This window comes from Martes martes, assembly GCF_963455335.1.
Source record: "Martes martes genome assembly, chromosome: 10".
NCBI classification, from domain to species: Eukaryota; Metazoa; Chordata; class Mammalia; order Carnivora; family Mustelidae; genus Martes; species Martes martes.
In genome coordinates this window covers 567,604-592,384 of record NC_137898.1, presented here as the reverse complement: position 1 = coordinate 592,384, position 24,781 = coordinate 567,604, and the positions used below count along the sequence as shown (strand labels likewise).

At 59.1% G+C, this 24,781-nt stretch overlaps 1 protein-coding gene across 2 annotated transcripts in view; it reads right to left on the bottom strand.

The window, feature by feature from the left end:
- Nucleotides 1-425: 425 nt before the first annotated feature.
- The window catches only part of AP2A2 (adaptor related protein complex 2 subunit alpha 2), an 81,739-nt gene continuing 57,383 nt past the window's right edge, over nt 426-24,781 (bottom strand). The window contains exons 7-22 of one of the 2 annotated variants that reach the window (XM_080816734.1): nt 21,500-21,608; nt 19,635-19,782; nt 18,134-18,302; nt 17,015-17,152; nt 14,585-14,767; nt 13,945-14,042; nt 13,162-13,393; nt 12,896-13,063; nt 7,871-8,031; nt 6,337-6,419; nt 4,423-4,512; nt 3,272-3,395; nt 1,813-1,929; nt 1,647-1,716; nt 1,383-1,517; nt 426-801 (exon numbers count right to left, since the gene is read on the bottom strand). In XM_080816734.1, coding sequence (XP_080672860.1) covers nt 724-801; nt 1,383-1,517; nt 1,647-1,716; nt 1,813-1,929; nt 3,272-3,395; nt 4,423-4,512; nt 6,337-6,419; nt 7,871-8,031; nt 12,896-13,063; nt 13,162-13,393; nt 13,945-14,042; nt 14,585-14,767; nt 17,015-17,152; nt 18,134-18,302; nt 19,635-19,782; nt 21,500-21,608 — 2,103 coding nt within the window. In that variant the 3' untranslated portion in view covers nt 426-723. Of the gene's footprint in view, nt 802-1,382; nt 1,518-1,646; nt 1,717-1,812; nt 1,930-3,271; nt 3,396-4,422; nt 4,513-6,336; nt 6,420-7,870; nt 8,032-12,895; nt 13,064-13,161; nt 13,394-13,944; nt 14,043-14,584; nt 14,768-17,014; nt 17,153-18,133; nt 18,303-19,634; nt 19,786-21,499; nt 21,609-24,781 lie in introns of both variants that reach the window. The other variant, XM_080816733.1, reaches the window with a different exon arrangement.

The following is a 24,781-nucleotide window of genomic DNA, read 5'->3' as shown; positions in this document are numbered from 1 at the left end:
TAAAGTCAGGGCCTCAAACGCTCAGACACCGTGCGCTGTGGGTACCCCACGACCACCGTGCGGGGAAAGGGATACAGACCTCCACCCAGTCAGCATGCACGGTCTTGTGGGTCATCCTGAAAAACACCCAGTGTTTCCAGCAGGGTTTCAAACCCTGCCCACAAGGCCCCGCCACGGCCGCCGCAGCATGCCCACGCGCACCGTTCTCCCACAGCCAGGGCCCTGCAGGCAGCAGCCGGGCCGCACACGCCCGCGGACCTTGTCACATAGCTCCTGCCCCTGGCACCACCCAGCACGGCAGCCAAATGGCCCAGGTAAGACCCCAGTATGGACAAGCTGCTGCTGCGTCTCTCCGAGAAGCGGAGATGAACTACGACCGACGGGGCAGAAGTGTTTCGACACCATTGCAAAAACATCTGCGTTTTCATCCAGACTTGTCATCTCCCTTTACTTGGGAGAGGCCGCTCAGAAGTGTCCTGGCCTCTGTGAGCCCTGAGCCCGGGGCCCACACTCCCTTCTGACCCGACTGCAGTGCAGGCTCGGCCTCTCGCTCTGAAACACGCACGGGTGCCGCCGTCCTGACCCGAAAGGATCCGGTTTGGAGAAACGAGGCTGGGAGACGCCTGGAGACAGGCCTGTTTATTCACGGCACGGCAACGAAGACAAAGGACAGAGATGAAGGAGAGCGCGACACGCAGGAGCCTGGTCCTCCGTCCTCGTCGATCAGAACTGCTCGGACAGCAGCGCACACAGCCTCTGCGAGACGGCCTCCTTACTCGTGCGCAGCGTGAGCCGGTACATCTGCAATGGGACGCGCAGGTCAGCGGCTGCTCGCGGGCTCATGTGCCCGCAGCCCACGGCCCCCGAGCTCCCGCAGCTCAGCGCGCCCCCGCGGGCAGCCAGCGCTTCACGGGGACGTAGCAAACACACTCTCACACGGCCAAGACACAACACGGGCAGTTTGACAGCAACCAACCGCAGCCTGCGAGCGGAGACGGGGGGAGCCCCGGGGTCGCATCCCAATCGCTTCCCAAATGAAGGGAAGACGGACGGCCGTACCACGGCTCCACTCCACACGGCCCCAGGCAGCTCCATGGGGCTAGGTCAGCTAACGGGGCACACGAAGGGCCACCAGGGTGAGGGCTGGAACGCGGGGTCACGGCAGTGGTCTCTACAGGAGGTTGAGACAGGTGGAGGAAGAGTGGACCCCAGGGAACTTTCTGGAGTGATGGAAATGTTCTCTGTACCACCAGGATAGCGGGGGGGCTACCCAGGGGGACACATGGATCAGAAGTCGTCAGAGGACTCTGCTCGGGCCCCACAGCGCAGCACAACCAGAACACAGCTCGGCCGCACACAGCAATTTGCTCAACAAGTCCGACCTGGGCTTGAAGATTCGGCTCCAAACGCAGTAAGCATCCGATCTGGGTGGTTCTGGTGTGTATGATGCCGGCCCCCACGAAATTCGCAGGATTAGGATCAACGTCTTCAAGGAGCGCAGAACCAAACCCGATGATCTGTGCCACAGAGAGACAGGGGCATAGGGCAGCGCGACCGCGGCCACAGAGGGACAGCAACACAACCGGCTGCCCTCCAGAGCCCCAGAGAGCGTCCCGCCCCTGGGAATGCCCGTCAACAGGCCCTACCTTGGCTTTGGTGATTTCTGTGTCCATTGGATGCTTTGCTTTGAAAATGTTCTGCACTTCCTGTTGGGGACTGTGAGGTAAAATCAAGGGTCACCACGCCGAGCTGCGTCAGCTCGGGAGGACCCGGGCCCGCCCCCCGCCCCGGCGCCCCCCGCCCCTCGCGCACCTGCTCAGCTGCTTCCAGCGCTGGAAGAAATCCTGAGAAGCCATTTCTGTGGGCTGGAAAAATTTGTTGAGTGTGATAGGCAGCTTAACAGACACATTCTGAAAGGTTCCCCCATACCTACGAGCAACACAGAGACACAGTGAGCAGAGCATGTGAGCAGCCGAAAATTCTGAACCTCCACCACACAACCGAACTCCTCGTTTGCAAATCAACGGGGCACAGGGAACGCTGCTGCTGCAGGAGACAGTGGGTGGGCACAGAGTGCTCTGGAGTGCTCTGGCGGCACGAAGCCACAGAGGGGCCCAGTCCGTCTCCGTGTGCAGCGTCACTGACGGACAAGGACCGACGAACCGAGCACTGCACCTGCCTCTGTGTGCGCGGCCAGGGCTGCGCCTCTGACCAGGCACCGCCGGGCCCATCAGACCAGGTCAGGGACGGCCCAACCTTGGGCTTTTACATCTCGCTTTTCCCCACAGCCCATTTTCTACAACTCCAAGTTGGTTTAAGTTGGGTGGGATTTTTCTTTTTTCCATGAAAAGAGACGAAGAAAAGGATTCGCCTACAGAATAAAACAGAAACTTCCCTAAGTTCTATAAAGTACACGGTCTTCAGTTCTCTGTGTTTTTAATGTTTGAAAATGCGCTCTTCCAAAACTTCAACCTTACAAACGCCTCTAGGAGTCAGCTGTTCACACACACTCTCTCCTAGTCACTGAAAAGGATAGCCAAAAACCAAGGAGCAACAGAAAACATATTTAAAAAAAAAAATAATCAAAACGCAGGGCACCTGGTTGGCTCAGTGGGTTACACGTCTGACTCCTGATTTTGCTCAGGTCGTGATCTCATGATCACGGGTCCCGGGATGGAGCCCCTGCGTGGGGTCTGCACTCAATGGGGGTCTGCTTGAGAGTCTCTCTCTCCGCTCCTCCCCCTGCTCTCCTTCTCTCTCTAAAATAAGTCTTAAAAAAGATAATGACCAAGCGGCACATATACCCAGGGGACACCAGGCAACAACGCACCCCCCAGATGGAGGGCCTGGGGTGCCATCCCCACAACAGACCCACAGAGCAGCGGCCACACAGGGGCACACAGGACCCAGCTGGCCCCAGCCACACAGTGCAGCACCCCCCACCCCATTCCTGTCACTGAGCTGGAGAGCACGGGACCTGAGCAACACAGCGCTGGCTCCCAGTGGCCTCCCGGGACCCTGCCCATTCCACCTCTCCCTCACTTCCCAGACACTGTGCACCTACCCAACACTGCAACGTGCACGGTGGGGGCCGCGACTCACTGAGGTCACCCCCTCAGCCCTCACGACAGCCTCCAAAGGAAGGACGCAAGGGCTCAGCGAGGACAGAGGACTCCCAGGGACACGGCCACGTGCAGGCACGACCCCAGAGCCCCAAGCTCCAGAGCAGAGCAGGCTGGCCACCCGGCCCACAGCCCCACGAGCCGCTCACCTGAACTGGATGTTGAGGACCGGGGCCTCCGTGAAGTCAGACACACACTCTATGTTCACCACCTGCTGCACCTGTGCGCCGCCATCCACGGTCGGGTCCACGGGCTTGGTCTGCAAGCTCAGATGTGTATGTGTCAAGGAGGCAGTGTCAACACCGGGGAACTGTGCCCAGGGAACTGAGCGAGCCCCAGAACGTTCTAGAACGGGGTCTATAAGAGTCAGAGCTCGTGCCCCTGATCTTGGAAGAAACCTCTGGCACAGCTGATTCTACACACGTGTTATTTCCCATGATCGATTAGAAACACTTGCTTTGACAATCCGTGTTCAACATTCACCTTACAACAAAAGTGGGCCTGGCCTGTGGCAAGCAGGTTGCTGCTTCGCACACCTCCTTTGGGAGAGCCAACGCCCTTGTCAGGCGCACGGGGGGCGCTCCCAAGCCTCACTCGGTTTGCTCAGCCCGTCCCTGGGACAAAGAGATCTGGATAGCAGAGCTGGCACCGGATGGCCACGTTCCAACCACGTTCCTGGCACTTACTGGGGACAAGGCTCCAGTGTGGGCACAGCACAGCACGAGACAAGCCGGAGACAAGCACAGAGCAGCTGGAGCACGTGGCCCAAGGGCGTGTGTTCTCAGCCGCTGCTCGCTCAGGGGGACCCCCAGGGGAGACCAGAGCTCAGAGGGGCTTGAACATCACGTGACAGGAGGACAGAACAAGGGAAAACAAGTGAGTCCAAGGAACCTGAGGGCTTGGTGTTGGAGGCCTGCGTGCCGGCCCCCCCAAACTCCTCCAACACCCTCCACCCCCACCCCCCACCAGAAGCTCCCTCTAGCAGCGAGACAGCGGCTCAAGGCCGTCACGGCAGCCGGAGCGCGCAGCTCTTCTGATACAAACAAACAAAGTCCCCTGGGGCGCCTGGTGGCTCAGTCCCCATCCCAGGCTGCTGGGACGGAGCCCCGCATCGGGCTCTCTGCTCTGCGGGGAGCCCGCTTCTCCCTCTCCCGCTCCCCCTGCTTCCGTTCGCTCTCTCGCTGTCTCTCTCTCTCTCTGTCAGATAAATTAAAAAAAAAAAAACAAATTCCCCCAAACCCTCCTCTAAGCCCCAAGTGCCTGTCTGCTGGGGGCACAGAAGACATGAGACCAAGGATATTCGTCTGAAGGTCGTCCGAACAGATCAGCGTTGGAGTGAAACTTAAGAACTGCGTGGAGGTCTTATTTCCGTAAAATATAAACATCCGACCTAGAAGAGAAAACACAATGTGTCTCATACACACCCTGCACGTTGACAGTGAAAACCCAAGAGGCCCGTGTTCGGGCTGAGCTCCAGGGAGGGCGGGACGGGGACTCGGGGCGCAGGCAGACACGGGGTCACGGCGCCCCCTGCTGGGGGGCTCCAGCTGTCCATCCAAGGCGCAGCCTTTCTGCCGACAACACCCTGCCTGAGAGGGGGGACGCGGACCCAGGCCGGCCGCCACCTCCCAGGAGGCCTGGCCAGACCCGCCTCCTCCACAGCGATGCCCCGGCCGGCACCACAGCGGCTCAGAAGCTGGACGCTGGAGGCAAGGACACCCTGATGTCATCACGAAATTTATCTTTCTGAACATTTTTATTCCCTCTGCTAGGAATGGAAAGTGCATTTCAAATCCTTCCATGAGGACAAATGGCAGCCCAGCCCGCCCACCCCGGAACACAGGCGGCAGCCCCAGCCCTGAGGGGGTGCCTCACTGCCCTCTCTCAGTACAGAGTCCCTGGGAGGAGGCTTCTGCTAACCCTCCAAGCGTCCCTAATGCATCCCTAGAGGGCAGATGCGCTCTTTCTCTCCTCTGTCCCCACACGCACTTGTTCCTACACAGAAAACTCAGCCCTCAAACGGCTCAGAGGTGGCACCCAAGAGGAAGACAGGCTATCGTCTGTCCACCGGTGCCCCCAGCAGCACCCCAACAGTGCGCCCCGGGGAGAGACTCAAAAGCGTTTTCTGAAAGTCAGGCTAATACACACACAAAATGTATCATCTTCACCATCTCTAGGCTCACAGCCCAGGGCACTTAGTACATTCATAATGTAGCGCAGCCGTCCTTACCAAGGGTCTCCAGAACTTTCCATCTACCTAAATGGAGACTCTGTCCCCATGAGACCCCGACCTCCGTATTTTCCCAGCCCTGGTGCCCACCGTCCACTCTCCGTCCCAGAGACACCAACCCCCATCCCTCCCCCAGCCCTAGCGCCCACCGTCCACTCTCTGTCCCCCTGAGACACTGAGCCCATCCCTCCCGCAGCACCAGTGCCCACCGCCCGCTCTCTCCCCCTAAGATTCTGACCCCCATCCCTCCCCTGGCGCCCACCGTCCACTCTCCGTCCCTGTGAATCTGGAGACTCTAGGGACCCCATCTGGGCGGGACCCTGCAGTATTTGTCCCTCTGTGTCGTATTCACTCCGCATCACGTCCCCCGGGTCCATCAGCTGTGGCAGGTGTCAGCGTGTCCCTCCGTGGGACCGAGGGACAGGCCGGTGTTGGATGGACCACGTGTATCTGCGCATCCGTCGGTGGACGCGGGGGCTGCTCCCGTGTGTCAGCGGCTGTGAACACGGGTGTGCGAGCGTCCACACGCGTCCCTGCTTTCGATTCTCTGGGTACATAACTAGAAGAGGAACTGGCCGACCGCACGGTCACTCCATTCTCAATTTCTGGAGGAACCGCCACGCCGTTTTCCACGGCGGCTGCCCGGCTTCCATTCCCGCCGACCGTGCGGGGTGCGGGGTCCAGCCTGCACGTCCTCCCACACGCGGGGCTCCCGCTCTCTGCGGACGGCAGCCGTCCTGACGGCCGGAACCGAGTCACCACCGGAGCTCTGATGTGCACGTCCCCGCTCGTCGGCAGGCTCTTCTCGGAGAGGTGTCAGCTCTAGTCCTCCGCTCATCTCTGAGTCGGGTTATTTTTCTGTTGCTGAGTTTAGGACTTCTTTGTGTATTCTGGAAACTAAGCCCTATCGGATGCGTGACTTGTGAATATTTTCTGCCCATAGCTCCTAAGTGAAGGTTTTCGTTGAGTAATTAAAGCACATACCCAAATTCTGCCGGAACTCGGACTTCAGTCCGATCTGAAGCAGCTGGTTTTCAAACAGCACACCGTTATTTTTACAGACAAACCTAGGGGGAAGGGAGAGTGTGAGTCCCTCAGAGCCGCCCAATGGAAATATAAAGATCTGCTTTGAAAAAGAGTCTAACAAAAAGGCCAGAAAAACCTCTATGGGGCTCAGAGTCAAGTTAAGGCAAGTATTACAGAAACACCAGTAAAAGGTGCCCACTGGAGACCTGGGATGTGACCACACAGGACAGGACAGGATGGGGCTCTGTCCTCAACAAACACGCCGACCCACACTCCAACACGCACACGGTGCAGCCTGCACGCGCTCTCGGGCCGGAGCTGATGCAGAGCACTGGCCGCGGCTCTAGGGCTGACCACCAGCGTGGCAATAAGGCCCCAGTGGCCAGGACCCCCCACTTCAGATGCCAGCTGGCGAGTGGGCAAGCTGCCGCCAGGCAGCACCACGCATCCCACCCCCCGACCCCTGTGAGGAGGCCTGCGGCCCGGGCACCATGTGCACCTGCACACACAAGGGCCAAGAATGTCAGGGGACGCCCCTGCCCCAGACCACTGCCTAGGACAGGACGTCCAGTGTAGAGCCGGGCTCTGTCCCCAGGCCTCGCAGCCTGCGGTGTGCGGTGCTTTTCAATCTCCCAACTCCGCACTTCCAGAAGCCACAGACCATAATTCACACCCGTCCAAACCCACCTCTCCTCACCACCTTCAACAAGCAGCAAGAAGCAAGAATTCACACACAGCACAAACGCCGAGAGACAGGAAAACCACAAAACCATGCAAATCCTGCTGCTGTCGTCAGGACACCCAAGGACAGGGGCCGCTCTGTGAAGACACTCCATCTGGCCAGCCCACCCCACCCCCAAGCCAGGCCCTCCCACACCTCCGGGCCGACTGAAGACCGGCAGAGACACAAGGGACAGAGAGCAGACAGAAGGAAGGTACGGAACCATACAGCAAAGAAAGCAGGAAAGAAAACATGCTGGGAAGGGCACTGTGATGTCCACGTTCTGGACACGGGGACGAAGCGCCATGTGGACGGCTCACGGCAAGCAGGGCTCCATGCACGGTGGGGGCGGGATGTCCTGATGAGGCAACATGGGAAGCAGGGCAGTCGGGGCTGGCGGGGGAGGGCGGCAGCGCCACGGACGGACAGGGAGGAAGCAGGAGGGTGCGCTAAGTAGTGTGTGTTAACACGAAGGGCAGGCTGGGCACCCGCCAGGCACACACACAGACGGGCGGACGTCGGGGCTAGGAGAGGCGCGGCCGGCGACAGGGTGCAGCTCTACTTGCTCTCCTTCTTGAGAGACTTAACCACCTTTCTCTAGTGAGAACCCACGCTCCATGAGGGAGGGGCCAGTTCCAGAGCAAACCCGCCAGCACGCTCTGGGCAGTGAGGACCGAGGCCCGCTGCCAGCAGCTGGTGCAGACGGTGGGCCCTGGGCAGGGGCCAGAGGCCGAGAGAGTCCCGGTCTCGAGGACACGAGAGACCACCTACCTGGCGAAGTTGTCTTCGGAGCCGGGAGCCAGCGGCGCCACTGCGGAGGGTGAATCTGAGAACACGTCCACGAGCAGCCCGCCGGAGGAGGGCGGGGGGCCTGCGGGGGCAGGGGGTGCGGCCCCCAGACCCAAGAGGTCTGCCGATGGAGAAGGCGTGGACTGGAAAACAGGGAAAGAGAGGGTCAGCGGGGAACCTTCAGGCACGCCAAGGCCAAGCAGGCACAAGCGCCTGCGCCCCCCGCCCATGGCTCCTGCCAGGCTGCACAGGGCCAGCGTGCAGCACGGTAGTGGGGACTGTACCCCAGGGTCAAGCCCACAGCCCCCAGCTGGAGGGTCAGTCACAATCTCACACAACCGGAAAAAGAGCAACCTTTTATCATGAAGATTACCTGAACGGGAAAAAAAAAGCTCTGAAAACACTTTTGCCACAAAGGAGGCCAGAAAGAACTGAGGTCTCACACTCCAGGGTCCCCCTTCCAAAGGGGGAGTGAGCTGAGAGCCGGGCCCGCAAGCGGCCAGCGCACGCTCTCAGTCTACCCGTGTGTAAGTCCGACCGAGTCACAGAGGGAAAAGCAGATTTAAAAACCTACAGGACACATTTTGTTTTAACGGCTGCTTTTTGATCCTAAGCAGAAAACAAAGAGCAAACCCACGGGGGACCACTGCCCCACAAAGCACTCACCCAGCTGATGCAAACATCTGGCCCCGCACCCCGGGCGGCGAGCGGGCTCTCGTCACCCCCGGGGCGGGCCACTCGGCCTTGAGGACGCGTCTGGAATGACTTCTGAGCGCCCCACGGCACATCCGTGAAGGCACAAGTCGGTCTGGGACGCCCGGACTAGGTCCTGACGCCACCATACACCGCCGCGCTCGCGTTTGCTGGGCATTAGCACGCACCCACCCCTCCAGGAACACGACTACCCCGTGAGCCGTGAGCCGAGGGAGGCCGAGTGCCTGCCCCAGCCGGTGGGCGCCCACCCAGGCACTGGCGGGTCGCACCGCAGGCGAGACCTCTGACCGCCGCCTGCTTCTGGCACCCCCACCCGGGCCCGGGGCGCGAACATCAGTTTCCGTTGCTGCAGATAACTGCCGCTTCCCTTCCGCGCCACAATGTCACACTGAACTTCTAAAGGATCTCGTGTCACTAGGTGGTATCACGTAGGGATCCCATTCCAAGATAACGGAGGCATCCCAAAACGTGTGTTCTGCAAAGAGGGCGTGGTCTGACGGGGCTGAGAGGCCTGCTCTGCAGGACGCCCCTCCTTCCTTGAGGCTGCGGGTGCTCCTGGCGCACCAGACGGGCTGGGCTCCTCAGGAAGGGGCAGGCCCGGGAGAGGAGCGGCATCAGTCACATGGGCCCGCAGAGAAGGGATGGGGACCACAGAGGAGCTGTCGCGAGAAGGAATACCAGAAACTTCTGCACCATCAGAAAGGGTATGGATGTGACCTCTCCAGGTGGCTCCTGGCCCGCCCTGCACCCCTGACAGTGCTCCTGGGAGCACAGCTCCTCACGGCACTGCTTTACTAACACCGTCAGAGGAGGAGTCTGACCATCCAAGGAGCGCTGAAGGGGACTACCACAGCTAACAGACCTACAGCCTAAATGGGGCTTATTTCCCCCCACCACCTACTGCAAGATCTTTACCACTGCTTCCTGAATAATGGTTCAAATATTTGTTCGTTTTAAGATTTCTTTATTTATTCGAAAGAGAGAGAGGAAGAGGGATAGGGAGTCCCAAGAAGACTCCATGCCAAGGACAGAGCCCGACGTGAAGCTCAGTCCCAGGACCCTGAGATCATGACCCAAGCCAAAACCAAGAGTCAGATGCCTAACCAACTGAACTACCCAGATGCCCTGATTCAAATGTTTTTGTTTCATTTTTAAGATTTTTAAGATTTTACTTATTTATTTGCGCGAGGTGGGTGGGACCACAAGGTGGGTGGGAGAGGGAGAAGCAGACTCCCTGCTGAGCAGAGAGCCTGACACAGGGCTCAATCCGAGGACCCCGATATCATGACCTGAGCCGAAGTCAGGCACTTAACCGACTGAGCCACCCGGGAGCCCCAAATGTTTCTTAAAGAAAATCTTCTGTCCGGGGTGCCTGGGTGGCTCAGTCGGTTAAGTGTCTGACTCTTCATCTTGGCTCGGGGCTGTGAGACCAAGCCCCACGTCGGGCTCCGTGCTGAACGAGACGCCTGACTGAGACTCTCTCTCTCCCTCTGCCCCTCCCCAACCCCCACCAAGCACGTGAAGGCACAATGCCTCTCAAAAAAATTTTTGAACATTTTTAAAAAAGAAAAAAGAAAATATTTTGTCCAATTAAGTCAAATATGCCCCCCAAAATTACAACAGACGAAAGCAAGGCTGTTCTGTCGGGAGGACCTCCCTGGACAACCACTCCTGCCCCAGATTCCTGGGCCAGGTCTGCTCAAAGGCGGGCGTGCTGAGACCCACTGCCTCTCCACGGCCACCTCCTCCTTCCAGCACTCAGGGAGACAGTCCCCGGGGAGCCTGCCCGACGCCCATCAGCACAAGCCACCTCTCCTCACCTTGACGGCAGCAAGAGCAGGACTTGGCACAGCAGGAAGAGTCCCAGCCTACAGACTGCATGTCGGCTGGAAAGCCCCGGGAGCACCAGGCCGTCTCCAAACCTCCACCAGCGATGGCCCTGGTGCCACCAAGAGACGCTAGCTGCATGTGCTCACCATGCACAGACGAGCAACTGGGAGACCCCAGGGCCGAGGCCCCAGGCCCACAGAAGGTGGGCACACGGAGAGCAGCCTGTTGCAAAGAGAACATGCTTCCAGCCTTGTCTGTGGCCCCGAGTTAGACGGTCTGGCCAGCACCACACCACAGGGAAACACACCGTTCTCCATGTAAAATCCAGACATCTCAATGCCACTCTGAGGCAGGGCCTCCCCTCCGAGGTGGGAGGGGAGACTAGAGGAGAATTTCAGCCCAGAGGGACCTTTCCCCCTTTTCTGTCCTGCTTCTCCTGTCCCCTTTGGAGGGGTCTCTAATCAGATCCCCAGCCACCTGAGCACTGAGAACAGATCATCACTCCCGTGATCGTGACACTATCCACAACACTGCCAGTTCTCAGCTCACAACCACAAACATCTACTCACCAAGCACTTGCCGGGCACCACTCACAGTCAAGCAGAAAGCTCACAGCCTGAACGTAAAACACTTGCCGAGCGAACCTGGAAGAGAGGCTCCACTCCCCACCCCTGAGAACAACCGTAACGACAACCTGTTAAATCTTATCCCAGCTGCCTTCTCAAAGCGGGGCTCACCACTCACATCCAGAATCAGAAAGGGAGCCGACAGATTCCCAAGTGCCACAGCCTGGACACAGCAGGGCAAACCAGGTGTGGCCCACAACCTGGTACACACACGCCCCTCCAGAAAAGTCAAGAACCAAATAAGGAGACACCACTGACAACCGTGAGAACAGACATTAAAGCCCACCTCCTGCGCTCACGTCTGCGCGATCGGCTGGCGCTGGGGCTGCTGGAGAGGAGGGTGCGGGCTGCCCCCCAAGGCACAGAGAGGCCAGCCCCGCTGCTCCCAGGAGACGGCCCCACGCTGCGTCATGTGTGTCCGGCTCCAGACGACGACACCGGCAGAGGAGCCCCCGCCCCAGCACTGTGGGAAAACTCCATCTGGTGGGGCACGAACACGGTCTGTGCAAGAGCCGCAGGCCCACGGCCTCCAGTCAGGCCGCTCCCCAACGCCAGCTACCGCCAGCACCCTGGCACTACGGTGACCTTCGGGACCTCCTCACAAACAAGCGTCTGCGTACTGGGGTGGGGGGAGCCAGTCAAGGCCTTCAAGACTCGGGTCCACTCTGTGCCCAGGGGACAGGCGCAGAGGCAAAGAGCTTGGAAAAGCCACCCTGCTAAATTCCTCAGGGACAAAGGCATGATGACCACCTGGAGAAAAAGCGTGGATCTAACGTTCACTGAGAAACCCGTGCGCGACGTCCGGCCGCCAGAAACCACAGAGCAGGCGTCACAAGCGAACACACCAGCAAGTTCAGACTCAAGAAGGCACCTCCTGAGAGAGAGCGTCAGGGCTCAGGTGACCCCTGCTGCAGCAGGGACCTCGAGTCAGGGGAGAAGGACTGAATACGGAGCTCACGGGCGGTCTAGGCTCGAGGGCCAGACGCACGGTCGACAGGGCCACACGAGCAGACCCCCCGAGGAGAACCAGGGCTCAGACATAAGCACGCTCCTGACAAGCAAAGGCCCTGGTCTGTCTACACAGGGGCACACATTCTCTCTGACGCTCCTCCTCACAAAAGCCACCTGATACCGCTAGTAGCATCACTCACGTCACGGGACCAAGATCCCAGACAGGAAACAAAGCTCTTCACGATCCCCTCCGTAATGGCCGAGCAAAGAGCCCCCAGTCCTGGGGAGCCGGTCCCAGCACCCGGGTGGCAGCTACGTGGCAGGGCTGGTGTGCTTGCTCTCACGAAAACTCCTACTCCGGCCAGGAAAAGACAAGAAACAGATACAACTCTCAGAACTACGTCTGCCACCTGACAAACACCAGGAAATGTGTTTCCATCCACACGTGAATATTCTCACCGTGTCACACAGAAAAAAGAAACTGACTCTGACCCAAGCCACTGCTGAAAACCTCTAAGGACAGCATGAGGTGAGTCTGGGCTGCTCTAAACCAACAAGAAAAAGCTGGACAGGGCCCCCACGCAGGGCAGTGCCGCACAAGGAAGTGACCGTGTCGTCTGAGCCGAAGACAGGACAGAGAGGAGCTGGGAGCGGACTCTGGACCGAAGACGGCAATCCGAAAGATGTTCTAGAAGACGGGACACAGGTGTGTGAGTGAAAACAGCTTTCGGAGGTCACGAGCGAAAGAGAGCTGAAGACCTAAGCCTGGTCGCACTGCCTCGTTCTCGGCACACGCTGTCACACTTCACACAGAATTCTCGAACCGGCCGGTGCTCTGCCGGCCCTGACTCTCGGGGACCAGGCCGCCCAGGAGGAGGGCACCCACCACGGCGCTGGCTGGGGCAGGCTCGGGGCCCCCGTTGACGTCCGCGCTCCTCTCCCGCTTGGCCTCCTCCAGGCCCGTCACTGTGGTCGGGCCCTTCTTCTTTTTGAGCTTGGCCAGGATGGAAGACTCGCGCTCCGGGAACGGCGGCATCTCCTCCAGGACGGTGGCCTGGAGAAAGAAGCCCCGGGTCGCCACGGCTCCGAGCCCCGCCTTCCAGCCCGAGACACGTAACAGCGCGGCAGGGGCCCAGGGCAGCGGGGGCCTACCAGGATGTCGGTGCTGGCGACCGTGCTGAGCCTCAGGTACTCCACCGCCCGCTGCTGCAGCTCCACGTCCGCGTTCTTCAGCTGGCTGTCGCTGCGCAGCACGTCCTGAATGGTGGCCTTCACCTCCGGGAAGAGGTTCACGAACTTGATGTAGGTGGACAAGAGCAGCGCCCTGGTGGGGACGCTGCACAGGTGGAACTTGGAGTGAAGCAGGTTGAACTGGATCAAGGGGCTGCGGGGGACACACGGGGCACTGGGTCAGGGGCTGCGGGGGGCAGGCCGGGGGCACACAGGGCACCGGATCAGGGGGCAGACGGGGGGCAGACAGGGCACTGGGTCAGGGGGCACACGGGGGGCACACGGGGCACTGGGTCAGGGGGATGTGGCGGGCAGACAGGGCACAGACGGAGTGGGGGCGCACCACCCCTCGTCTCCTACGCCTCGTACGCACCCCAGCACCCATGCCTCTCACCCTCAGGGTGGGCGTGGAGCAGCTCTGGGAAAAGGACCCACACTAAGCCAGACCCGCCCCGGTAACGCAGAAGAGTGCGCGGTCGGGCCGGCACCTCCAGCTCCGGACTAAGCGCAAATCTCCCCTCCAGTCAACTAGAAACCCCGGCGGTACAGCCTGAGAGAAGACGGAAACAGTCATCCGCAGCAGAAGTGCTCTGGCTCTGGCTGTGCCAACAAGCAGGTGAGGACCCTCGCCAGCCTTCACTCCGCGGGAGGCCCAGGGCCAGCACCACAACACAGTACCCGCCCGACTCCCAGGGGCTCTCTCACCTGGATCTTGGGTCGCCAGCTATCAAGTTTCCGAACTCCCCCAGGATGTAGCCCCCCACTTTGACCAGGTTCTCGTGGCACGCCGGGGCCTGAAGAGCCTGTAAGACAGGGAGCCCAATGAGCCCGACACACCGGCGGCCCCCGCCCGCCCAGATCAACAAGTGGGGACGCATCGGCCAGCAGGGCAGCGGTAGTGACGGTGACACACCCAAACAAGACACGGGTCACTTTCCCTCCGTAGGTGCAAGCTCCCGGCAGAGCTTCCAGGAGACCGTCCTGGCTTTCGGATCTACCCTGCCTTCCCTTCCCGCTTCTGCAGCTATGTCCTCAGCAGGGGCGTCTCCGACGCAGAGACATGGCCCATCCGGCCCTGGAACGGGGCCTGTGCTCCACTTGGGCCCCGGCCGGGGGTGGGGGGAGCAGGTGCGCACCCCCATCCTCCTGGGGGCCCACGCCCCTCATCAACGGAGCCCGAGAACCACACCACGGAGGCCCGTGCACACCAGAGACGAGCTCCGGCAAAGGAGGCATCCACAGCACGAGCTGGAACCTCCCAGAACAGCCGGCAGGAGACACATGGCGCCCCGCGACGCCCCCCGGAACCCCACGCTTTACCCAGAGAAAGGCACGCGGGCCGTACCTCGAACACCGTCTTGGCGGCATAGCCCTGCACATCGTCCCGGTTGATGACGATCTGAATGACGCGGTACCACACCTCCTCGCTCACGTAGTCACCGGCAATCCGGATCAGGTTCAGGATGGTGTCCACGTACCACGTATAGTCCACGGCATACTTCTCCGCCAAGATGGCCACCTTCAGCACCTGCAGTGGGCGGCTGCTCAGGGTAGGTGCTCTGGGCCCCAGGGCGCACTGCCCCATGTCAACTCCAGGGCTTCGGAAGGACCTACGCACGCGCCCAAGCTCGGGTGTGCAAGAAGCTTCGCCAAGTTCTCGGGGAGCCCAGAAGGTTAGGACCGGTAGGCTTAACTGGGGAAAGCCAGACTCGGAAGGTCTAGGAGGGTCACAGCCAGCTTCCTAGTCTAGAAGGATCTAGGAAAGCGCAGCAGGGTCAGGTCACGGCTGCAGAGGGGAACACCAAGCCGTGCCCTGCACTGCCGTCCAGCTGCAGCCCAGGCAACCCTGGCGTGGGGCCTCCTCCCAGCAGCCCCACCCATGGAGCACCAGGGCCCGCCGGGTCCCCTCCTGTTCCGGCCTTTCCCAACACTGTCCCCCCTATTCTTCGTAGGAGGCCGCACCCACTCATTCACCCCCCGATGCGTGCCAGAGGGCTCTATGGACCCCACGCGCTGCCCCGGGGCAACGGCACTGAGCTGCCCAAAAGCAGACCTCGCCCCCTCCCCAGTCACCTTCTTGGGGTGCCGAGCCCCCCTGAACGGCACCAGCTGCTCTTCAAGCAGCTGCCTGTCCTCACGGCCCACCCCCCCACACTCCATCAGCCTCCTGACTGCGTTCCAAAGCCCCTGCCGGAGCCCGGACCACCAGCCATGTGCTCTGCCCACCCTCCGGCACCCACATCGGCTCTCCACAGCGACCCCGGCACATCGCTCCAAAACTCACTGCGTCACGGCCTTGGCTTCAAACCCTTCGAGCCCAGAGCTCGCCCCTGAAGCTGAGCACTCAGGGCCTCCCCCACCATCTCGACACAGGCCAGCACCGTCACGGCCCCTGCCCCCCGTGCTGTGCACCCCGTGACGGTTCCTCCCAAGCCGCCCCCCACCCGGGCTCCCCGAGCCCTGCCTCCACCAGTCCTCAGCCACACTACAAGCAGGCCCACTGCCCTGCCTAGGACCTGTCATCCCTATGCACACAAAGGCCCCCTGTGAGCAGGGCAGCGGGCACACCCAGGTGTGGAGGCCCAGCAGCCAGTGCGACCCCAGGGCACAACCTCAGACACGCCAAGCTGCGCCGGCGCACGGACAAAGCACTGACCTGCAAACTGAGAAGGTCGGTCTTACTTCTCATTCGACTAAAGCGGACTGAGGAATGTCACTTGCCATTTGAAAGGGGGTAAGAGCCAACACGGCGCTGGCTAACATTCAAGACCTTAAAAACTGGAAGAACACGCCCCTCCTGTCTCTGCTCAGAACACACCTGGCAGCGAGGAGAACCGTGTCCCCTTGACTACGGTCCCCAGAGCGAGCGAGCGCCCCCTGCACAGGCGTCCAGCCTCACCCCTGCTGCCTGACCGCCCTCCCAGCCTGACCCCACCCACCCCACGCTCCCCTGCACATCTGTTCTTGGATCTTCCTCCCGGTCCCTCCTGGCTCCCCTGCCGTGCCCAAGCCCTCTTTCCTGGTGGGTGTCCGTTCAGCGCCAGGAGCCTTCCTCGGCCTTCTTCTCCAAGGCAGCCCTGCTCCTCACCAAAGCAGCCACTCAGCACTGAAGAGCCGGCACCTGCCCCAGCCTGGCCACGGGGGCCACAGCCACTCCCTAAGTGATGGGCTGGAAGCCTGAGTGTCTGACTGCACGCAGGGACACTCGGACCCAGAAGCGTGGCCACTGACCTCTCCACACAGACTCCACTGAGCCCTCCAAATCACAACACACACTCGGGCCCCCCGTGTGCGGCCACGGGCTACCTGGAACGCGGCGCACCCCAATTCCGCATCGCCGTCAGCCTCTCCCCAGGCCGGCATGTGCGGGACCCTGAGAAGGTGTTGGGTGTGTGCGGCCACTTCGCCAACAACCGCTGCCGGAAGCGAAGGCCGCCAGGTGGGAACCGGCGACTGCACTCAACGGAGCAGAGAGCAGGCGCCCCGTGCGTAAGCAGGAACTCCACGGCTCAAACCTGCACACCTTGGCCCACAGGAATCTGAACTCATGCTCACCTGAGTTGCAAAAGTATCTCACTGTGAGGGTCCCTGTTCGCACAGGTTGTTTAAAGTCACTCCCAAAAGACTGAAAGGCTCCGCTGAGAATGCGGACGGGAAGCTAAGGTGAAGGTGTCTCTCCCCAGAACCCAGGAAATTCCAGGACAGCATCAGAACAGAGCCACGCGCGCTAGGGAGAGGCAGACCGGGCTGGAGGCCCAGCGGCCGTCGCACTCACAATCTCTTCTCGGATGGAGTAGTCAGCCGTCTCCAGGTAGCTCAGCATCTCAGCCACGATCTGTTGGGCGTTGCTGCGGTCACACATGGCATAGAGGAGGTCCACGGCCCGCTGTCGCACACTCACGTCCCGCTCCGTCTGGGGGCGTGAGGCACAGCATGAAAAACCGCTCAAGCAGATCGTGGGTGGGGTGGCCAGGCCCCTGCGGCTCAGGCCCCCTACTCCGTCCCAGCACTCACTGCCAGCTCTCCCCGCAGTGCATCCAGACCCAGGGACCCCCGACACACTGCGCTCACGCAGAGCCCCTCACTTGTACACGTGGGCCCAGCAGCCCTGGACTAGCCGGAATCAAGGCACATCCCTGGGGCGGCTGAGAGGCCCCTCTACTGCATGGCCACCGACCGGCACCACCTGGGAGCTTATCACAGTGCCACTCTCGGGCCCCTCCCGAGACCTGCTCCGCCAGCACCCCCAGTGCGGTGAGACCCCAGCTGCTCCTTGGCACAGGACAGGCTGGGAAACATGGCTGAACCACCAAGCAAGAGGCAAAGGCGAGGGCAGGTCTTTCTGACCTCTGGCAGTGAAACCAGGGCCAGGAGCATCCAGAACCAAAGAGCTCAGCTGCCAGCCCTTGCGTGGCCTCTTGCTCAAAACACAGCCCAAACATGCGAAAACACAAAGGGACAGAGTCAGACAGTTCTTAACCGTGAGTCTGGGCAGAACCAGGGGCTCTGCAGCGGCCCCTCTGCCTTTCGCTCTCTGGCGCACCTCAGCCAGCACCAGTAACGCTGGGGGCGCCGTGCTGCCCCCCGAGGGCAGCCGGCCCGCAGAGTAACGGCGGGTGACGGGCGCAGGCAGCCTCGACTTGGCTCTTCCAACTCTGGAACTTGAATTCCTTAAGGAAGGTGAATTTTCTTTTGCAAAGGGTGAGTCTTCTCAGAGACAAGGACAAAATATTTTCTCTTTCTACCAAAAAGAACAGTCTGCATTGATTCAAACCTCTACCGTGACTCGGCTCTGTGCGGAACAGGACGCTCTGGACCGCGTGCTCCGAGCTGACCCCACCGGCAGGGAGAGAACAAGGCCCGGGACGCCGGCCCCGCAGGAGAGCGCACTTGCCTTCAGAGCGTTGATGACTGTCTCGATGTGCGTCTTGACCGCCTCGTGGGAGAACTCGGAGCTGGCCAGCGTGCACATGCTCTCCAGCGCCAGGTAGCGCAGGTTGGTCTCCCGGTGCTGCAGGAACTGGCCCAGCTGGTTACAGGCACGGACGAGCAGATTCGGCTCACTGCACGGACAGCGGAAGCGGGCGGGTAGGGGCTCCTCAGCACACGCCCCCCAGACAGGGCCACCCACAGGTCAGCGTGGCAGGTGGCATTCATGGTCAGCACGCTGCTGAAGGGAAACCTTAGGGCCCCCCACAACAAAAGCTTTGAACGTAAACGTGGAGGCCAGTTTTGCACCTGCTCTGTTCGCTGCCACCTCATATGCAGAATTCCACCAACTCCTAAGAGCTGGTGACAGAAGCGGCACCATCCCGAGCCGAGCATCCCCTAAGCCTCTGTGCCGAGTTCACAGAGGGAATGCTCAGCCTCTCGCCAAGGGGCCAGAGAGCTCATCTCAGCCAGAGGCAGCAAGCCCTGGCGAATGGCTGAACAGAGGCCTTGCCCACAAGCAGACTCCTGAGAGCCCCGCGCACAGACACAGAGGCGTGCGGTCGGCAAGGCCGCAGTACCGCTTCCCAAGGAGTCTAGCTGCGCGGCTACTTCATCTCGACTTCGCCCTCATGATACTGTCGCTCACTAAGTATCTCCAATAACTGAGACCAAAGGGCTTCCTCTAAAATCAAAGCCTCCGTTTTCAACAGTTCCCAACCCTGCTGATGTAGGATTCTCAGTAGGACTTTCTGTCCCTAGAAACACATCTGTCCAGAAATGCGGAGGTGGAAGATGGCCGGGAAAGGGGCCGCCACGCCTCCTGAGCCCCCATCTGGGGCGGGGTGCACCACTCTGTGGTTGTGGGGACCCAGGTGGCACCTCGCACAGCCCCGCCCAGCAGCCACACCATCACGCTAACGCAAACTCTACGACAAGACGCCATCCACAAGGCCACAGTCAGACCACGGGACTCCAGGAGCTGAGGAGACAAGCAAGGGAGCCACTGCGCGGCCGCCGCCTCCCTGTGCTGCACGGGCGCGCGTGGCCGCCCCACCACTCCCCAGGAAGACCTCAGACCAACACTGAGTGTGCCTGTGGCCCAGGAAAGCTACCAGCCACCCACCCTCGCCTTTCCTGTAAGGTTATGGGAGAAGCCGGGCAGGACCGGAGTGCCCAGGAGGAACAGGAGAGGCCCTCAGGGAAAGGCAGGGCCACGGCGAACAGGGCGCAAGCTTGGAGGCGAGAGAGGTGCTGGAGGGGAGCCAAGAAAGGGCCACACGGGGAGCCCACACCCGTCTGAGGAGGGCAGAGGCGACGTGTCCACATCGGGAAAGAGGTAAGCACTCAGTGACACCCAGAAGGCCTGGCATCACCGAGAAAGAGCACCTGCCCGTGCTCAAGAGGGGCGCGTCCTCCCCGCAGGGCAGGGCCAGGGGAAGGAGAGCACAGTGACCCTGACCCACCTATCGTGGTGAATGATCAGGCTGATCGCCTCGAAGAGCACGGCGTTCTTGGCGTTGGAATGCTGCACTTTTTTTGACTTGGGTGGTTCCTGAGCTTTGTTCAGAACCGTCTCCAGGCACTCGGTCAGGCGACCTCGCACTGCAGGGTCTTCTGGGCGAGACAGAGCACCGTCAGGCCGGGCCCCCACCCACCTTCCCTCCCAGCCACACTGCCTCACAACAAGGGGGAGATGGCGGGCAGGGGTTCCTGGTCCAACTGTGGAGCTACTTAAAATGAGAGGGTTTAGCAGCTAGGGGTAACTCCCCATGTGTTTTTGTGGGGGTTTTTTTTATATTTTATTTATTTATTTGACAGAGAGAGATCACAAGGAGGCAGAGAGAGAGAGAGGGAAGCAGGCTCCCCGCTGAGCAGGGAGCCTGACACGGGACTCGATCCCAGGACCCTGAGATCATGACCCGAGCCGAAGGCAGAGACCCAACCCACTGAACCACCCAGGCGCCCCTCCCCACATGTTTTAAAGCAAATAAGATGCCCGACATTTTCGCTGTGTTACAGAGCACGCAAATCGAGAGAAAATAAAATCTCAGAGACACAGACAAAATACATAATATAAAAGTTTGAAAGACGGGGCAAAAGATCTTTTTCTGCACCTTCATTCCCAAAAGATACAGAGAAAATGTTACCAAAACCAATTAAAAAAGAAAAGGAAACTTATAAAGTTCTGATCAAACCATAAAAAAGAAATAAAAGACAAAAAAAGGTAGAAGAAAGCAGTAAAAATATCAGAATATCATAAATGACCTATCCCCCAAAACGTCCAGCACCTCTGGGGCGTCACAAGCCCAGCCGCTGGAGAGCAGAGCAGAAGTGCGGACAAGCGCAGCGGGCGGCGCCAGCAGGAACCCCGAGGAGCAGCCACCCAGGGCTGGGGCGCGGAGGCCAGGAAACTGCAGCCGCACCCACAGACAATGTCAGAGTGAGGACGCAGGACGGCCGCCAGCAGTGGGGGTGAGGCAGCAAGGAGCAGGGTCCACAGGGAGGCCGGGCCGCCCCAGCTCAAGGGACGGCTCTGCCGCAGGTGTGCAGCTCATACTTTGGTATGAAAGATATTTAGTTAAGAGAAAATCACTTAAAACTAACAAAATAATATCTTGTACAGAAACCAGTTAAATTAAAATGTAAAGGCTACAACAACAAGCAATTTTTGCAAAGGGCGATTTAGAAGTTAACAATAAAAAATGTTCATCTACAGGGCGCCTGGGGGGCTCCGTCACTTAAGCCTCTGCCTTCGGCTCAGGTCATGATCTCTGGGTCCTGGGATCGAGCCCCTCATCGGGCTCTCCGCTCAGCAGGGAGCCTTCTTCTCCCTCTGCCGGACGCTCATGATCTATCTCTCACTCTCTCTAATAAATAAACAAAATCTAAAAAAAAATTTCATCTACATTCTTCAACCAAGAAGTTCTATTCCGAGACATTCACCATACCAGTCGAATGTAACATTTTTCAGTAAAACAAGATCACAAGAATATCCCCACTGGGTACATTAAGGTTATACAGATTATTAACAACTTAAGATAACAAAGTGTGTAAGTGTTTCAAGTTTCAAATTTTACTGAAAAACATTATTTCAAAAACCTACACAGGTCTGATACTATATACAAAGCAGAGATAATCCCGCTTTGTAACAAAATCGTGAGTTCTGTACCAGCTGCTCCGGGGAGGCCACGACGTGCACCAGCAGCACACAGGGGCCACAGAACAGGGGCCAGCGCCGGGAAAGGCCTCACAAAGGCAGCAGACAGAAGCCACGGGGTCCGGCCCCGAAGCAGTCCGCTCCGAGAGGCCGCGGCCGCGCGTTGGTTACCTGGGGGCGGGTAGCACTGCAGCAGCCGCAGGAGCTTCACGGACAGCCAGGGGGCCGCGACGAAGTAGTAGGTGTAATCCTGCAGGTCTGTGGACGCGGACGTCACAATCTGTAAGACACCCCAGGGGCAGGCAGGTGTCACCAAGAGAGGCCCTCTGTGGGGTCCTCGGATCACACACTGCCTGAGAAATGGCTCCGTTCGATGAGTGGAGGGTATTTAACACACTGCTCTCTGTCCCCGAGGTCAGGGGACACGGCGACACTGCGCTCACAGGGCGAGCAGCCGGCCACCATCGTCATCGGGGGCGGCCCCACACGCTCCTGCTCTGCGATGGCCACGCCACCCCGCACGCACAAACCCGCCGGCGCCACTGACCTGGAACTGCTCTGGAACCAACCGCACCTGCACTGGGAACCCAAACTCTCCTTCGTGGACCAGGACACAGATGAGACACAAGAGGGAGGACTCAGATCCTCTCAGGGCGGAGCTGGTGTTCTGAACCCAGTCCATCCCCCTCCACCCCCAGTACAGCCCTCCAGCGCCAGCCCTGCCGAGAGCTCACCGAGGCCAGAGAGCAAGCGTCCTTCCCTCCCGGTCCCCTCTCCCTGGCCGTCCGAGTCCTTGGCAGGGCAGACCCTCCCTCCTCCTCTTGCGTACCCAACTGCCCCAAGGACAGTTCATTTCCACTGACACACCTTCCTCACTCCCCGTGTCAGGGAGGTCAGAGGAGCACCACCCTGCCAAGCTCCCAGCTGTGACACTTGAGGTCATACGTAGGAAGCATGTTCAGGAAGGTCTCACCATGACCCCCACCCTCAGCTGCAAGGCTGCAGCCCAGACCCAGGACGTGGCCTGGGAAGGAAGGTGAGCTCCGCGGAAGGCACAGACAGGGTTAGGGTTAGGGCTGGGGTTTTAGAGCCTACGGGCACACAGAGCAGGAAGCCAGGGGACACTCAGCTCCACAGGACAGAAGGAGCCAGAGCAGGCCGCTGCCTGCCGCTGAAGCCACGCTCAGAAGCGTCCGACTTAGAAACGCACACATGTGAGCCAAATATAAAAATAAAAGCAATGAAGAATTCACCCCAAAAATGTACAAAGGAACTAGCAAATTAACCTAAAAAAGTAAAAGAAGTAAAACAAGGAGAGGGTTTTTTTTTAAAGATTTTATGTATTTATTTGACAGAGATCACAAGTAGGCAGAGAGGCAGGCAGAGGGAGAGGCCTAACCCACTGAGCCACTCAGGCAGCCCAAATAAATAAAATCTTATAAAAAAAGATATCATTAGGAATAGCATTTTTAAAATAAACTGTATAGGGACGCCTGGGTGGCTTAGTCATTAAGCATCTGCCTTCAACTCAGGTCAGGATCCCAGGGTTCTGGGATCAAGCCGCACATCGGACTCTCTGTTCAGCGGGAAGCCTGTTTCTCCCTCTCCCACTCCCCCTGCTTGTGTTCCCTCTCTCGCTGTCTCTCTCTGTCAAATAAATAAATAAAATATTTTTAAAAAATAAAATATAGGGGCGCCTGGGTGGCTCAGTGGGTTAAAGCCTCTGCCTTCGGCTCAGGTCATGATCCCAGGGTCCTGGGATCGAGCCCTGCATCGGGCTCTCTGTTCCGTGGAGAGCCTGCTTTCTCCTCTCTCTGCCTGCCTCTCTGCCTACTTGTGATCTCTGTCTGTCAAATAAATAAATAAAATCTTCTAAAAAATAAAAGAATTGGGGCGCCTGGGTGGCTCAGTGGGTTAAAGCCTCTGCCTTCAGCTCAGGTCATGATCTCAGGGTCCTAGGATCAAGCCCCGCATCGGGCTCTCTGCTCAGCGGGGAGCTTGCTTCTTCCTCTCTCTCTGCCTGCCTCTCTGCCTGCTTGTGATCTCTCTGTCAAATAATAAATAAAATCTTTAAAAAATAAATAAATAAATAAAATAAAAAAATAAAAAAATAAAAAATAAAATAAAATAAAATATAAAAGTAAATCAAATAAACCGTACAGAGGTAACCCTGACAACAGATAAAGGAACTGCTACTCAAGAAGTTACAAAACAAGAGTGAGAAAAATTAAAGTGACTCTCCAGATCGGCGGAAAGGGATACCATGGTCATGGATTCAAAGACTCAATACTGTAAAGATTTTACTTCTCTCAAAACTGACCCCCTCCAGTCCCGGCAGGATCTGGGAGGTGGGGGAGCGAGACAGGAGGGCGTGTTCCACGGGACATCAATTCCCAGTAACTAGGACAGCATGTCGCTGGGCAAGATGAACCGAGACAGCAGGGGAGGGGCAGAGAGACGGCCCAGGGGACCCCGCTGCGGAGGCGGGGGTGGGGGGAGGCTTTAGCAGGAGCACTGGGACATCTGGTATACGCAGAAACCCATCCCAAGGCAGCTTGTCAACCTAAACATGCAGCCACGGGACAGGGAAAGACTCCACAGACGGGGCACCAGAAGCACTAGCCGCAGAGGACGGGGTTAGCACAGTAAGTTGGGGGTTTGCAATCACAGAAGACCTCACCGAGACCGTGAAAGGGCAACCTACAGAGGAGGACAAGATTCTTTTGAAGACGGAGCAGACGGAGGCACATGAAGACGGCATTGCTGGAGACCAGTAACCACTAAAGGTGGCCGGTTTGGTTCAACCTCTCATAACCAACAAAACGCTCAGACCTAAAATAGATAAAGAATTTCTTCTACAGAACAACAAAAAGGTGATGGCAGAAAAACAAGCAAAAGACTGAACAGGCACTTCACAAAAGACATTCAAAAAGGCAAGAAAGGGCGCCTGGGTGGCTAAGTGGGTTAAGCATCTGCCTTCGGCTCAGGTCACGATCCCGGGGTCCTGGGATCGAGCCCCGCATCCGGCACCCTGCTCAGCGGGGAGCCTGCTTCTGCCTCTCCCTCTGCCACTGCTTGTGCCCTCTCTCTCACTGTGTCTCTGTCAATAAATAAAATCTTTAAAAAAAAAAAGGGCAGCCAAGCTGCTCTACCTGGAGGGTAGAGACGAAAATGCAAACTTACACGACAAGGACACGCCGCCTCGCCCCCCGATAGCCGATGCGCAAGGCGGAGATACAGAGCGGCGGGAAGGGCACACTGTGGGCGGGGAGGCCAGTCGGTACAGCTGCTCTACACTGTCCCCTCGAGGTGAAGCGCAGCCACCCCACGACCCAGCGACGCCACCTCCAGGGACCTGTCTCGCGGCCATCCACACACAAGAGCCAAGAGACAGCCAAGCTGAACACAGCAGGCCGCTCCCCGCCGCCTCAGGGTCAGACAAGGTGACGGGTC